The sequence below is a fragment of the Hyposmocoma kahamanoa genome, unplaced genomic scaffold (assembly GCF_003589595.1).
Source record: "Hyposmocoma kahamanoa isolate Upper Pololo Valley unplaced genomic scaffold, ASM358959v1 120, whole genome shotgun sequence".
NCBI classification, from domain to species: Eukaryota; Metazoa; Arthropoda; class Insecta; order Lepidoptera; family Cosmopterigidae; genus Hyposmocoma; species Hyposmocoma kahamanoa.
Window position 1 is genome coordinate 394487 of NW_020653415.1, and position 13979 is coordinate 408465.

At 33.9% G+C, this 13979-nt stretch overlaps 3 protein-coding genes across 3 annotated transcripts; 1 reads left to right on the plus strand and 2 right to left on the minus strand.

The window, feature by feature from the left end:
* Nucleotides 1–296: 296 nt before the first annotated feature.
* On the minus strand, nt 297–1748 carry LOC113240165 (coiled-coil domain-containing protein 86). The gene is made up of 2 exons (XM_026477402.1): nt 1469–1748; nt 297–612 (listed from the first exon to the last, which is right to left on the minus strand). The coding sequence occupies exons 1-2, from the start codon at nt 1660–1662 to the stop codon at nt 312–314; spliced, it is 495 nt and encodes a 164-aa protein (XP_026333187.1). The 5' UTR covers nt 1663–1748; the 3' UTR covers nt 297–311.
* Nucleotides 1749–3622: 1874 nt separating this feature from the next.
* On the plus strand, nt 3623–5799 carry LOC113240096 (actin-related protein 2/3 complex subunit 3). Its single transcript, XM_026477314.1, has 6 exons — nt 3623–3637; nt 3769–3856; nt 3945–4121; nt 5077–5272; nt 5507–5568; nt 5638–5799. The coding sequence occupies exons 2-6, from the start codon at nt 3851–3853 to the stop codon at nt 5731–5733; spliced, it is 537 nt and encodes a 178-aa protein (XP_026333099.1). The 5' UTR covers nt 3623–3637; nt 3769–3850; the 3' UTR covers nt 5734–5799.
* A 2734-nt stretch (nt 5800–8533) lies between these two features.
* Nucleotides 8534–13782, minus strand: LOC113240163 (short-chain specific acyl-CoA dehydrogenase, mitochondrial). Its single transcript, XM_026477399.1, has 5 exons — nt 13656–13782; nt 13161–13544; nt 12417–12832; nt 11863–12105; nt 8534–9718 (listed from the first exon to the last, which is right to left on the minus strand). Exons 1-5 carry the CDS (start codon nt 13690–13692, stop codon nt 9575–9577), a joined length of 1224 nt encoding a protein of 407 aa, XP_026333184.1. The 5' UTR covers nt 13693–13782; the 3' UTR covers nt 8534–9574.
* Nucleotides 13783–13979: the final 197 nt, after the last annotated feature.

Consider the following 13979-nt stretch of genomic DNA (forward strand, 5'->3'; position numbering starts at 1 on the left):
CATCATAAATCACCTTCATGTAATCACTTCAAATCACAAACTTAAACTTTGTAATTTACTTTTAGGGTGAACAGTTGGATTGTTTAATACTAAAGTAGTGCAACTAGTATTTTATGCTAATTGCACTTTTTTATTGTCACAACTTTTCATTGGTACCTTTCAATAAATTATGTGGACCAACTAATCGACGATAAATAACTCATTTACATAGTTATTTTTACTTGACATTGGCAAAATCATTGATTATTTCGATGGGGCCATAACATTTAAAAGAAGAAGAAGAAACAATAAAACAACATACAATATATTTTTTATTTACTAGCTTCAATCTGCTTATTGGTGTCTCTCTTCTCGATGAACCGTAATTGCTTCTTCTTCATCCTCTTCAGCTTAGCAGAATTTGTAATAACTTGAACAATTTCTGCTTTACGCTTATTCTCCTCTGCCCGTTTTATGTTTTCACGTCTCCTTTCTTTGCGATTTAATTCCTTCTGCTTTAATTCTTCCTGAACTTGTTTAGATAGTTCCTTTGTTCTCTGTAAGTCAATTCGTAGTGCTGTCTTCTTTACAAAGTCCTGTCGAAGACCTTTGGTTTTGTTTATTGATGAGAATCTACAAAGAAATAAAAATGTTTAAAAACTTGATGTTATAAAGCGATAACTAAAAGCAGGTTTGCATAAGGTATAAACTCAAACATACAGTTAAATAACAGATTTCTCTCTAGGCTGTGTGTGAGGAAAAGTCCAATAGGATCACTTCATTTTCCTAGCTACATTTAGCGTACCTCTGGTGAAAAAGAGCTAGTGATAGTAAGTATTTGTTCATAAGTAAAAAAGCGGGAGATGTGTGTCGCCTCCACTCACTCCACCACACCGCACTCCACCCGCACACAGCTGAAAAGAGTCTCTCATCCTCTCTCCGCTTCGCTAAAACTGTTTCATAACTTCACTACTCATTCTCTCACCGCCTAGCTACCTCGCACAGCTTTGGTGGAAACCATCACACCATTTTACAGAACCATTACACATCATGGTACTGGCTATAATAAAGTCCATTTGTTTAGGTACTTAAGTAAATTTAAACAATTTTGTCTTTTTATTGAGGCATATACTTTACAAATCAATATGTATAAAAATAGGCATGCAATTATATATGAAGCTAAGTATTTGAAATTTGAAGGTAAGTAAAAATCATTTTATAAATATATATTTCATTAAATAGACATATCAAGATTGTTTACATTTACCTAAACAAATGGACTATAGCAACCTCGCACATCTCTGGTGGAACTGCAGTTTTATGGTTCTAGTAATTTAAAGTTCTCAATATATCAATGGTTGAAAAGTAAATGGGGCTAAGAAAGTTAGCTAGACGAGTGTTGTAAAATTTGTAGATTATAAAAACGATGTAAGTTACCGATATACAAACTTTTTCTATCGTAGGTACATGCTGTTAAATAAGAACTCACCGTTCCCTTTTCGATTTCCAAAATCTGCCGGACTTAGGTTTGCCCATTATTGGATCTTTCTTCTTCAAAAGTTTTTGTTTTGATCCTGAAATAACCTCCACTTTTTCGAGTTTTTCGCTATCCTCTGCGTTCTCTTGGTTATTTTTTATATTAGCTAATATTGAGAGGACTTTCTCATTTGTTTCTTCAGTCATTTTATAAGATATTTCACTAAACTTAAATGAACAAAATAATTAAATAAACACAATCGCACGTGTGATCACTGTGTCACATCAAAGTCACAAACGTCACAAATTAGAAAGATGTGTCGTGGATGAGTGGATGTCACAAACTACAAATCCACATCTAATAGTCTGTCTCTCTCGATTTTCAGTGCTCACTGCAATACTCAAGTCCTGACTTGAGTATTGAGTAGAGTTCTGGAATACGACTCCTATTAATCTCCGTCCGAAACAATTACTGTCAAATAAGTAATATTCGACAAAATTAAAAGACAAGTATCAAATATGAAGCTTCATTCGCATCACGCGTCTTTTCATTTGGTCAAGTATTGCTTATTTGGCAGTAATTGTTTCGGACAGAGATTAAAATAGGAGTCGTATTCCAGAACTCTACTCAATACTCAAGTCAGGACTTGAGTATTGCAGTGAGCACTGAAAATCATACATCATCATCATCATCATGTCCTTGCCATTAGGGTCGTATTTCCAGTGCTTGAAATCATACTCAAGTCTGCTCAAGTCCTGACTTGAGCACTGAGTAGAGTTCTGGAATACGACCCTGAGACTGAGAATAGATCCTCAGAGAACAAATAAGTAACGAGAACGGACACTCTCCGCCCCTCCCTAGCTTTAGATACCGCACCACGCCCCGCACATTGCCTGAACGAGAACAATGCTGTAAGCGACCAGTTTTCGCGCTAATAATAATAACAATAATAATAATAATAAATTAGTCTTTTAGGCCTTGGGAGAGGCGAGAGTTTAAAATAAACGTAATAATAATAATAATTCAAAATGAATCTTTTAGGCCTTGGGAGAGGCGAGAGTTTAAAATAAATACAATAACAATAATAATCCATTTATTTCAGACTTACATTCATCCATAATATACGACTTTGATATTTGAATATAGTTTTCATTTATTCATTACGAAATTTGTACGTTAATATAGATAACATCATTTTACGTTACTATTTATAATGGTCGTGAATTGTGACCATAACTTCGTGAGTGACAAGGCTTCTTGAAATTTCTATTTTTATTGCCGATAAATATTACGTATGTAGTAAATATACCTAATTATCAACTAGGTAATGATAAACTTGGACTCGCAATTTCAAATACTTTGGTTACTTTATTTCAAGGTACTTGTCCAAAATATAACATTTTAAGTGCTTTTAATATATTTTTTAAATAAATCTTTAATATTATTCTAGTTAGTGGATTAATGAAAAATATAATATTGTATCGATATAAATACCTACGTAATGAACATGTAATTATTAGGATTCTTTAATCGAATTATAGGTAACAGATTAGCGTTAGAATTTTCGTTATGTTGCCGCTCTGACCACGTAACGTAATAGTACGAACAAGTGATGGGCGTGGACGTAATAAATAAAATAATACGTCCATGGGCATGGTGATGGGTAGCCGTGTCACTTCACGCACACGTTTACGTGTGTGCAGATAGTGCCTTGCTGTATGTAGTAGTGGTAGGTAAATAATTTTCGACCGTTGTATGGAGTGTCCGGGGTGTGACTAAACACTATACTCTTCTTCTATTTTTTTTCATCCTCTATGCTATACTCACAAGAGTCACAAGTCACAGTTGACATCTAGAGGTGGGCGTTTAAACGAAAAGCACTTAAAAAAGTCTGCTTTTTAAAATAAGCGCATAAGCACGCTTTTCATTTTAAGTTGACGTCTAAATTGACACGCGGCTATTATTATAATAATAATTGAAATAAGAATTAAACGCGCTCCTTCATAATGTGTATCCGAATACTTTTTCGTTCAGTAATACCATTAAAAATTAGACATGACATTGCATGACATGAAGTTCTGTCTTATTGACGTTAAGTCAAGGAATAGCAGTGATCAAGTGATTCACTTCCTAACTTCCTAGATGAGTGGTTTGTGAACAACATACCCTTATTCACTTGCCGTATGTACTTTTTATCTATAATATAGAAATTGGATAATAAAATTATAGTTTAATTGCAAGAGTATTTAGTAATCAAGGCTAGAAACAAGTGTTTGTAAATTGTACTTAAATTTACACTTCTATTTATGCAGATAAACCAAGAAATCGACACTCAAACTTCGTCGTAATCCTTGCATACACTGTTAAGGAAATTGCCTATTCTACTTAGGAATAATGCCGGTAAGTAGGCTTAGGATATAAATTTATTCTTATTGTTTAATTATCGTATAGTTTTTCTTAATTTATTATCTATTTCTGGGTTTTCCAGGCGTACCATTCTACGTTGACTGATTACACACAAACAATTGGTAATCTAGCCGTGTTACCACTCCGGACGACGGCCCGCGGCCCCGCCCCAACCAACCCGAAGCTAGAACTCGATATCATTGATGAAGCATTAAATTATTTCAAAGCAAATGTGTTCTTTAGGTTTTATGAGATAAAGGTTCATAAGTACTTTTAAATGTAAATCAAGTTGACGCATTCTGTATTTGTAAATGGCTTTATTATTAACTCAACAGTTATATCAAGGGGTTCGAGAGAAAGCCCAGTGTTTTTTTCAAAATTACTTACATAACTCATTACAGTGTACTTTCATGCACTAATGTCCAATGGTATGTATAATATACCAGGTTTGCAACTAAGTATTTTATGTGTTGCACTCATAAGCTTTTTTTTGCTAACATGCAATTGTTCTTATACGAGACATAAGGGTCGTATTCCAGAACTCTACTCAATGCTCAAGTCAGCACTTGAGTATGATTTCAAGCACTGGAAATAGGACCCTAATGGCAAGGACTTGAGTATGATTTTCAGTGCTCACTGCATAACCAAGTCCTGACTTGAGTATTGCAGTCTCATGTATTTTAGTGAACCATAAAGGATTTGTAATTGATTTAAAAATACTATTTTGGTATTATTGTATTGTTTGGTAATGTGGCTCTCATTACATTGTCAGACTCTGGTACATCTGATGTATTTAATGAGGTAGATTCTGTCTTACGATGAACCTCGCGAAACTCCTGCTTGGATCTCAGAAATTTGTTATTGCATCATTTATTTTGACATAGAATATGCAGTTTTCTTAGTACAAATTCATATAAGTTATTTGGAAGTAGTTTTTTCAGTTTATGTTTGTGCACTAAGTTGCTTATGAGAGAATAGAGAATTATATAATTATAATGATGAGTCAGATAACTTATGTATTATTTGAGATTTTTTGTGAAATAACTCTACTGAATAACTATATTCACACTACTTGGCTTTTGCCTCGGACCCCTGTATATAAAGTTCTTACATACATAGTATTTTTTTGCTATTAGATCTGATTTTACAACAGGAAGTAAAATCTTTTAAATATCATGTTACATGTTTTGATTGTCATTATTATTATTTTCCAGTCTGATGCAGACCGAGTACTAATTTACCTCACCCTGTACATCTCGGAATGTCTGAAGCGTTTGCAGAAGTGTTCCAATAAGAACCAAGGGCAACAAGAGATGTATATGTTGGCCATTTCAAAGTTTGACATACCTGGGGAATATGGCTTCCCTCTAAATTCTGTCTATGCTAAACCATCTAGTCCTCAGGAGGGTGGTAAGTGTTACCATGTGAGATGTTATTCTGTGATAAAAGTTGTAAAATTATAAGGCATTAATAATTACTAAATTACTTCACTTAAATTTGGAATTGTACCAGATTTTCTGTCATATGTATTTTATTTTATATTCCTGTCTATAAATTGTGATTATTAAAAAACGAAAGATTTCCGTAAGTTGCATTACTACCAATTATTAATTATTATTATTAATTACCAATGTTTTGTTTTAGATTTGATGAGGCAGTACATACAGCAATTAAGACATGAGACTGGCACCAGAGTTTGTGAAAAGGTACAAAGTTTAGGAATACATTAAAATTATTTTAAACACAGTTTTATAAACACCAAATTCTTGTTCCAGGTTTTTGCAACAGAAGATGGTAAGCCAAGCAAATGGTGGCTATGCTTCGCTAAAAGGAAATTCATGGACAAGTCTCTTTCAGGGCCTGGCCAATAAAAGAAAGCCAAAGTTTAAAAAAAAGGCATTTATTTACTCTACATTATTGTTAACGGTTCTTATGTACATACCTGTATGATTGAGAATGTCTTTGATTAATATAGGCACATTTATTTTATCAAGTAACTTGTATAAGTGTGGTTCAGTATTTTAAATAAATTTTTATTGACAACTTTTTGTTATTTTTCAAGTTATGTTGAAACAAGTATTCTGTGGTTGAAACTAACTGTGAAACAACTACCTGCCTGTCTTAACATGTTTTCTTTAGTTAATAGACATATTTATATATAACTCACACACTCAACATAGCCCCGCACTAGACACACACAAATTACACCCAAACTCACGAGAGAAATAAATGTAGGCCATACAACTATTTCTCCCTGCCCGGGAATCGAACCTAGGAACTCTGCGTGGCAGTCCGGCATAGTAACCATTCGGCCACGAAGGCAGTATACAAGTCCTGTGCAAATAGGGCATTTGACTGTTCTGGAACAAAACCATTAATGCTACCATATAGATATAATAAGGATGAAGAGTAATTCAAAGTTATTGACATTATTGTACTTTTTGTCTCATAAGTGAATGGTCTGTACTGTCTTGTTAAATGATTTGGAGCACCACTGTGAGACCATAGCTCTTGACAGGGAGATTTTCGCTAAAAATCGGTGACACTGAAATCTGACATTTCGCCGTACACATGTACTCGAAACATAATTGATTAATATAATTTAAATTTACTTTTGTGAGTACTGTGCATGTGTGTGGCAAATAAATGTGGTGGAACACACAATACACGCAGTGGAACTATTACTATAATCCTATCTTTACGTAATCAATAGTTCCCTCTAAAGCGGTATATTCCAGTATATTTTTGAGGAAACTCACCAAATAGACAGTTTGTTAACTGATATAAAAACAGTCAAACATCCTATTGAATTGCTCCTCGATGAACTTTAATTTTGCAATTTAAGCAAAGAGTATTTGCCAACTTATTATTATTTTATTCAAGTACAATGAGTAGTTTTTATTAAAAAAATTTAATCCTCATAAATAAATTCCTTTAAATAATTTTTTCATGAGTTGACCAATAAATCCTAATTTTAGCAATACTACATTTTTTATTACATAATATGCTTAAAAATCTATAGTTCTTTAAAAAATTCGATAACACATTCTCAAAATATATTTTTTCTTTAAAAACTTGAAAATTGTAAAATGAGTAAACATCGAGTATAGGCATAGAAAATTGGTTTCATGATGAATAAACTAATATAATAATTATTTTGTATTTCGTACTTCTATAGATCACACTGAAGCCCTTATTAATCAGATAAATGACGTACCTGCCTAGCTGCCTTAAAATCATGGGAGATGGGAGATTTTAGTTGACGAGGGTTGTTTCGTAAAAATATCTGCTAGCTCCCTAAATATAATAAACAAATAATAATAAAACAAATATATTATTAATTAAAAATTCTTTTCGATTGTTTAGCTTTTCGCGATTGTTATACATTGGAAATGTAACGTTTTTTTCAAATCTAAATTGCGTAAGTATATTTGTTGTTTGTAACTAACCAACGTTTCGGGCTATCTGCAGGCTCCATGGTCACAACTGACTAAGGTCATCAGAGTAATTTTCAGATTACTTTTACTTTACTCAATTTCGGTGGCAATCTTTTTATTTAAATATTCTTGAATATTATATAAAATAAAATAAAAATATATCGCAACCTACATTGGCTCATGGGAAGAAATTCAGCATTATCAGTAAACAACAAACTCGTAATCTACAACTCAGTCTTAAAACCCATTTGGACAAGCGGTATTCAGTTGTGGGGTGTGGCTGGCAAGAGTAATATACTTTGTCTCCAACGAGTGCAGAAGTGTATCCTGAGGGCAATAATCCATGCCCCTAGGTTCACTCGTCATGATCACCTAAACGTGTTATCGGTAGCTGCTGAGATCGATTGATATAAAACTAAGCACAAAAAGAACGTTTATCCTGCCACCGAACCCACTCATGGCGAAACTTCTAGATCCATCAACTATGGTCAAACGGCTTAAGCGAGGACATTTTCTATAGTTGGGAGGTGCGGCACTGGCCGCTCCATCAAAAATGTTTTATCTCGTGCAAAAGATTCGCTTATGGCTTGGCGGCTGATCGCAAATAAAATATTAAAAAAATTGTAGAATATTATCATACCGTATTTATTTAACCTTTTGACCGCCACTGACAAAAACTACTTGCGTTCTTTAAACGTCAAACGTATGTGGTTATGTGACACGTTATGAATTTCCACCTTTATATTAATTCAATTCAATTCCCCTAAGTCAAAGAAGAACATAACTGAACATAAAATGCAACAATGAATCCATACCTAACTAGAACATACAAATAACACAAGCAATATCTTAATATTTATTCATCAATTTCAATTGAAAATCAAAGGGTTGTATCATCGAGTATATTTTAAATATCAACCTTCGTTTGCGCTGAAATGACAAATTAGAAAGCGGAAATAGTACAGCGCCAGCGCCAACAACTGACCTGTGTGTACGTCTCCGTATATTCCAACAATATTCTGTATTTATTGTAATAAAGACAATATCTCCAACAAATGGGGGGCTGTTCCATTAGTCGGTGTGGGAAACAGCAAAACATCTATTTACAAAACAAACGGAATCACATTTCATCGGTAATTAAATATTAAATTATGTAATTTTTCAATTATCGTCCATTATAGCAAAGCTCAAGTTAAACTAGTCGATTTGAAGTGAAACATTTGTCGATATCTGTCAATTGTTTCGTATTCGGGCTGGCCAATCGGAGCGCAGTTGTGACTGTAATGATATGGCAGAAAAATTTTCAAACAAATTAAATGACATTTCGTCTCTATTTCTGGTTATATACTCGATGGGTTGTATTGGCGCTTTAAGGTGTCCGTCTTTGGCGAGTCAGAAATGTTAACGTAGGTCGATTTAAAGCGTCCATGGCGGTCAAAGGGTTAATATTCAAGTGTGGTATTCTAAAATATTATTTAACATTTCACGATAATATACTCAAATACTTAAAAGTTGCCACCGAAATTAGGTAGCGAAAACTAACCTTACGATTGCCCATCAACTATGAGTTATAATGCCTTACCTACCTTATTCTGAACTGCAGTCATTATTACTATTGATTCAAAGATCGAACGAACGAATACATAGAAAAATTCCACATTTCGGATGAGAATAAATTAACTTCATTGAAGAAATATGGATCAATGATTAAGACCTTTGTGAAGTTTCCACAATGATATATCCTATGTACCAAAATGTTCGTTAAACTGACAAGGGGTGAATATAAACTAAAATTCATCGACCTTCAAGCTTCTCCTCCCCTCCCTGTGTATACCTTAGTTATATACATTTTTTTTTATGGCGCAACCTTAAAATCCAACTTCAGCTTCGTGAGTATTTTTATTACATTATATTCGAAAAAGTAATTAATTAATATTTGGTCGTTTTAACCACTCAGTCATTTATTTACTCATTTGAAACGTCCTATTCCAACCATGCCTTATTATACTATGATATTTCCCTATAATATTTTTCAATACTTTAACTCTTGGCGTATTGTCAATTACATGTGTTACCGTTTTAGTTATGCGTAGGTACGTGGTCATACTCTTCCATCAGAGCCGTATCACATCAACAGTATTTGTAAATTAGCTGGTATTGACCGAACAATACTTTGCGATGTAATCGAGGCGATGTAGTTATGCGATATACTTGCGTCACATTTACTCGAACGTTTGTGAGATATAGCCCTTAATGTTTCATTTAATGGTAATAATTATAGTCCGTATTCCTTGATGAGCTGTCCAGCGATGACAAGCCGTTGTATTTCAGAGGTACCTTCGTATATTTCTGTGATACGTGCGTCTCTGTAGTGCCGCTCGGCCGGCATGTCCGATACGTAACCCATGCCACCTAGGATCTGTAATTGATATAAATTTCGTTGTATAATCAATTTCATGGCAGTATATTTCGATACCTCCCACGTAAGTTGTTGTAAGTCAAAATACCATTTTTTTTTTGCTTTTTAACTTAAATATATCTTTTTAAATAATTAATTAAACCTTTATTGACCAAAAATGATTACATTAAGTTGCATTTACACTATTTAACTATGTTAAATAATTCTATTATACCAGTGATTTCTCGCGGTCCGTGCACTAAGTATATGTATACTTGTATAGCAGAGACCTAGTACATGTCCAGTACTTATATTTGTCGTACACAGTTTAGTTAAAGTAGGTTCAAAGGGATAAAATAAGTGTTAATATTAAATGTTTAAATACTCGTAAGTCGACTTCATCGTCACTTTCCATCAGGTGAGATGGAGGTCAAATGGGCACTTACACTTGTATAAAAAAAGTGTTAAAAATTAATGTCGTTTTAAGTTCTATATTAAATTTAAAAGTAAAACACTTAACTGGCTAAAATGCTTACCGCGAAAAGCCAAGAGAAATAAGAAAAAAAAGTAAAGAAATCACTAGTGTTATTTACTTTTTTTTCTTATTTCTTTTGGTTTTTCGCGGTAAGCGTTTTAACCACTTACAAAGTGTTTTGACTAACTTGTTTTTAAAACGGGGAAACTTTTATATGATGGAATGTAATTTGAAACGGGATTTGAAAGTTGGAGAAAAAGTGAAAAAGGGATGAAGAATAATGAGATGTAAATAAACATGGTATAAATATAGAATAAAAGTTATATTACTTTTTATTATGTTTACTTGCAAACAAGGAACTTATATACATAAAAAAGGATGTTATTTAAGTTAAAAAGCAAAAAATGATATTTTAATTGATAGACGCTACCTTTGCCTTTGCTCCATTACCTGGCAATGGAGCAAAGGCAAAGGCAAATTGGTCAAAAGCAAAACTGTTTTGTTAAAAAAATCGTTAATTAACACACAACAAGTAGTTAAAGTGAAATTGAGATTACAGAAATAAATTTAGTAGCACATTGTATTTTGCTACGTGTACTATGCGTGGTGTTTATATATAGATGAGGTTATTGGACTATAACAAAAGATGGATGCAAGTGTGAAGAGGCACAAGTGATTGGTATAAGGTTATTCTTTTTTTTTTTCTTTTTGGCAACCACTAGGCTTGGTTTTTCGCGATTTAATTTTCGCATTTATTCGACACGAATTTCATCGCGCACACGCTGCGCGGAGACCGTGTTACCGCCGCGCAGCGCAATGGCAAAGTACGCTTTATTTATTTCGCTTTTACGTTTTAAATTAAACGAGCATCTACGCGGTTGTATTATTCAGAGGAATTGAAATGTTGTTGCCTATTAAACAGAATTCAGATTCGCAAACCGTGGTAACTAACGTTAGAGGATGGAAAAAAAATTAGCTAACTGTTGGTAAGCGCGAAAACTTTCGCGTCGTGTACCTGGGCACATAAAGTGCGTAAAGTATGAACGTTTTCTTAGTATGTACATACATACTCATTTCCCTATACCCAATGCGTATAACATATCTTATTTTACTGTTTATTTATCAAAACACTCCAAAAACAGAGGTTGACTTATATTTTTTAAATGGCTATAGTATTTAAATACGTAAAGAATTAAATACCTATAGAAACGCAACTATAACAATATTTTTACGGCAAATACTTAAGAGGTATAATTGTCGCCAATGTAGTCAAATTATAATAAACAATATGCATATTCAAATATAATCAGTACCGAGAAGTCCCGGGATTTGTAGAAGGGAATGTCCATATTATTCTTTAGTTTAGCTAAATTGACTCCCTCAATTATTTATACTTGTTTAATTATATAGCAGTACCTTGCCTGATCTCTTTTTTCACTCTTTCTCCACGTTCACAGTCCTGCTATCTTTCATTATTATGTTATTATACTGTCCTCGTAACGAAAAACGAAAAACTTTTTTTTCGTTCTGAGAGCAGTATTATTGTCTCCAAAAACTAGTTAAAAACCTTATAAGTGGCTGAAACGTTTATGCGGTAAAACCAAGAAAATAAGAAAAAAAATATTTGAAGTGGACCTGTAGTGGCGCCTCTAGCGGAAGAATGCTGCATTAACCTATAGACTTATCATACCTGTATACACTGATGAGATAGGAAAGTAGCAGCTTCAGAAGCGGCAAGCTTAGCCATAGCCGCCTCCTTAGTATAAGGTTTATTGTTGTCCTTTAACCAGGCAGCGCGCCACGTTAGCAGTCGAGCCGACTCTAATTGAGTTGCCATGTCAGCTAGTTTGTTTTGTATCGCCTGAAGTTTTGTTATTGGCTTGCCAAATGCAATGCGTTTTGATGCATATTCAATTGCTACGTCTAGAGATGCCTGTAGAAAAATTCATGTCAATTTATAAATTTACATGAATTATTATTATTATTATAATTATTATTATATTATTAGGAAATAGGAAAAGTGTACTAGAACTTTTTACTCTAATTTGCAGAGCTCATTTTGTAAACTTTTTTTAAAATTTCTAGCATGCGATCGGTTTGGTAACTGTGAACAGCTGTTTCTCGTGGTAAATGGCATGTTATGAAATTCTTCCCAGTATTGTTTTGCCTTCATCGCTCACTAGGATTTTGTAAACTAAAAATGTTATACAAGTAGTAATAAGACCACAAAAGATTATAATTTACCTGAGCAATACCCAAAGCCTGTGAAGCGATACCAATTCTTCCGGCATCCAGAGTCATCATAGCAACCTTGAATCCAAACCCAGGCTCACCCAAAATGTTATCCTTGGGTATTTCACAGTCTTCAAAAATTAAAGAACAAGTGGATGACCCTCTTATTCCCAACTTATCTTCCTTTTTTCCTAGTTCTAAGCCTTTAATAGGCTTTGGTAATACAAAAGCTGATATTCCTTTATGTTTTAAGCTTTTGTCTGTTGTGGCAAAAACAATAGCAGCTTTACTTTCATATCCATTTGTTATCCAGCATTTAGTTCCATTTAGGATCCATTTATCACCGCCATCTTTGGCTGTGGTGGAGGCGGCGCCTGCGTCAGAGCCATTGCCTGGCTCTGATAGAGCAAAGCAGCCTATTGGGTCACCTGGAAATGCAAATTTAATATGAAATTCAAATGTTTATTAGTTATAAAATTTTTTTAAGCATTTGTAGATAGAATAAAAATATTAAATGGCAATTAGACTTGACAGGTGCCAATTAGCTTAAAATTTAAGCTAATTATTGATATTACTGCAACCAACTGTTGAGCCGGCAAGGCAAAGAACAGTCCAAAGTGTGCCATGCTAAAAAATACTCCTAACTTTGTTCCAGTAGTGCCTTGTGATATAATTAATTTATATGACACATTTGAAAACCAAAAATGTATTGTATAATTTTTTCATTTAACATTTCAGCAATGGCACATTACGTACCTGTACAAAAAGGTGTTACAAAATCTTCCTTTTGCTTCTTACTGCCCCACTTCAACAGCGGGCCAAGGTAAAGAGAGTTATTTACCGACATAATAACACCAGCTGAAGCACAACCTCTAGAAATCTCTTCCAGTGCTATGGAGTATGCTAGGTAGTCTAAGCCAGTCCCGCCAAGGTCATCAGGCACTGCAATAGCCATCAAGCCAAGTTCTCCCATTTTTTTTATAGCGTCACCCGGGTATAAATGCTGCCGATCGAATTTCGCTGCATTGGGCTTCAGCTCTGCTTCCGCAAAATCCCGGCAAGTTTTGTACAGCATTTGATAAGTTTCTGGCAAAGATGCTAGAGACGCTATGCATCGTGACTGTCTGGCTGCTGTTAGACCTACAATTTTATACAACAATTTCAAAGCTTAAATTGACATCAATTGGAAATACTTTGACAAAGTTTGGGTTATAGAAATTCCTTCATGAACAAATGAAGTTTGTTCCTTACCGAATATTTGAACTGTTCTCGATACTGCGTTTAACATTTTAACTTAGAAATTAATTGAAACAAAACACTAAATAAATAAAAACTAAATTGGTGAAAATCTAGTACTTTGACCTCCGTCGTCTGTGTCGTTCAAAAATATTTTGAACACATTCAAAAAAATATACACAGTCCGTCTCTTATACTCGTCGTTTATTAGACGGAAATAGCAATAAACATTTTCTGACCAATAGGCAGGTACAAGAAAATAATGACAATCTGCTGTCAGAGAGTGAACCTCCCACGCACGCGTTGGTCTAAGTAGCAGGAAATACGTCAGTGGCTAAT

Bases quoted from the DNA above. Each gene is read 5' to 3' on its own strand.
- LOC113240165 (XM_026477402.1), bottom strand. From the start codon at position 1,662: ATGACTGAAGAAACAAATGAGAAAGTCCTCTCAATATTAGCTAATATA. The intron at 613-1,468 runs GTGAGTTCTTAT...ATTTCTTTGTAG, and splicing joins TGGAAATCGAAAAGGGAACG to ATTCTCATCAATAAACAAAA.
- LOC113240096 (XM_026477314.1), top strand. The intron at 4,122-5,076 runs GTTCATAAGTAC...ATTATTTTCCAG, and splicing joins TTAGGTTTTATGAGATAAAG to TCTGATGCAGACCGAGTACT. The intron at 5,273-5,506 runs GTAAGTGTTACC...GTTTTGTTTTAG, and splicing joins ATCTAGTCCTCAGGAGGGTG to ATTTGATGAGGCAGTACATA.
- LOC113240163 (XM_026477399.1), bottom strand. From the start codon at position 13,692: ATGTTAAACGCAGTATCGAGAACAGTTCAAATATTCG. The intron at 12,833-13,160 runs GTACGTAATGTG...TTGCATTTCCAG, and splicing joins TGTAACACCTTTTTGTACAG to GTGACCCAATAGGCTGCTTT. The intron at 12,106-12,416 runs GTAAATTATAAT...ATTTTTCTACAG, and splicing joins AGGCTTTGGGTATTGCTCAG to GCATCTCTAGACGTAGCAAT.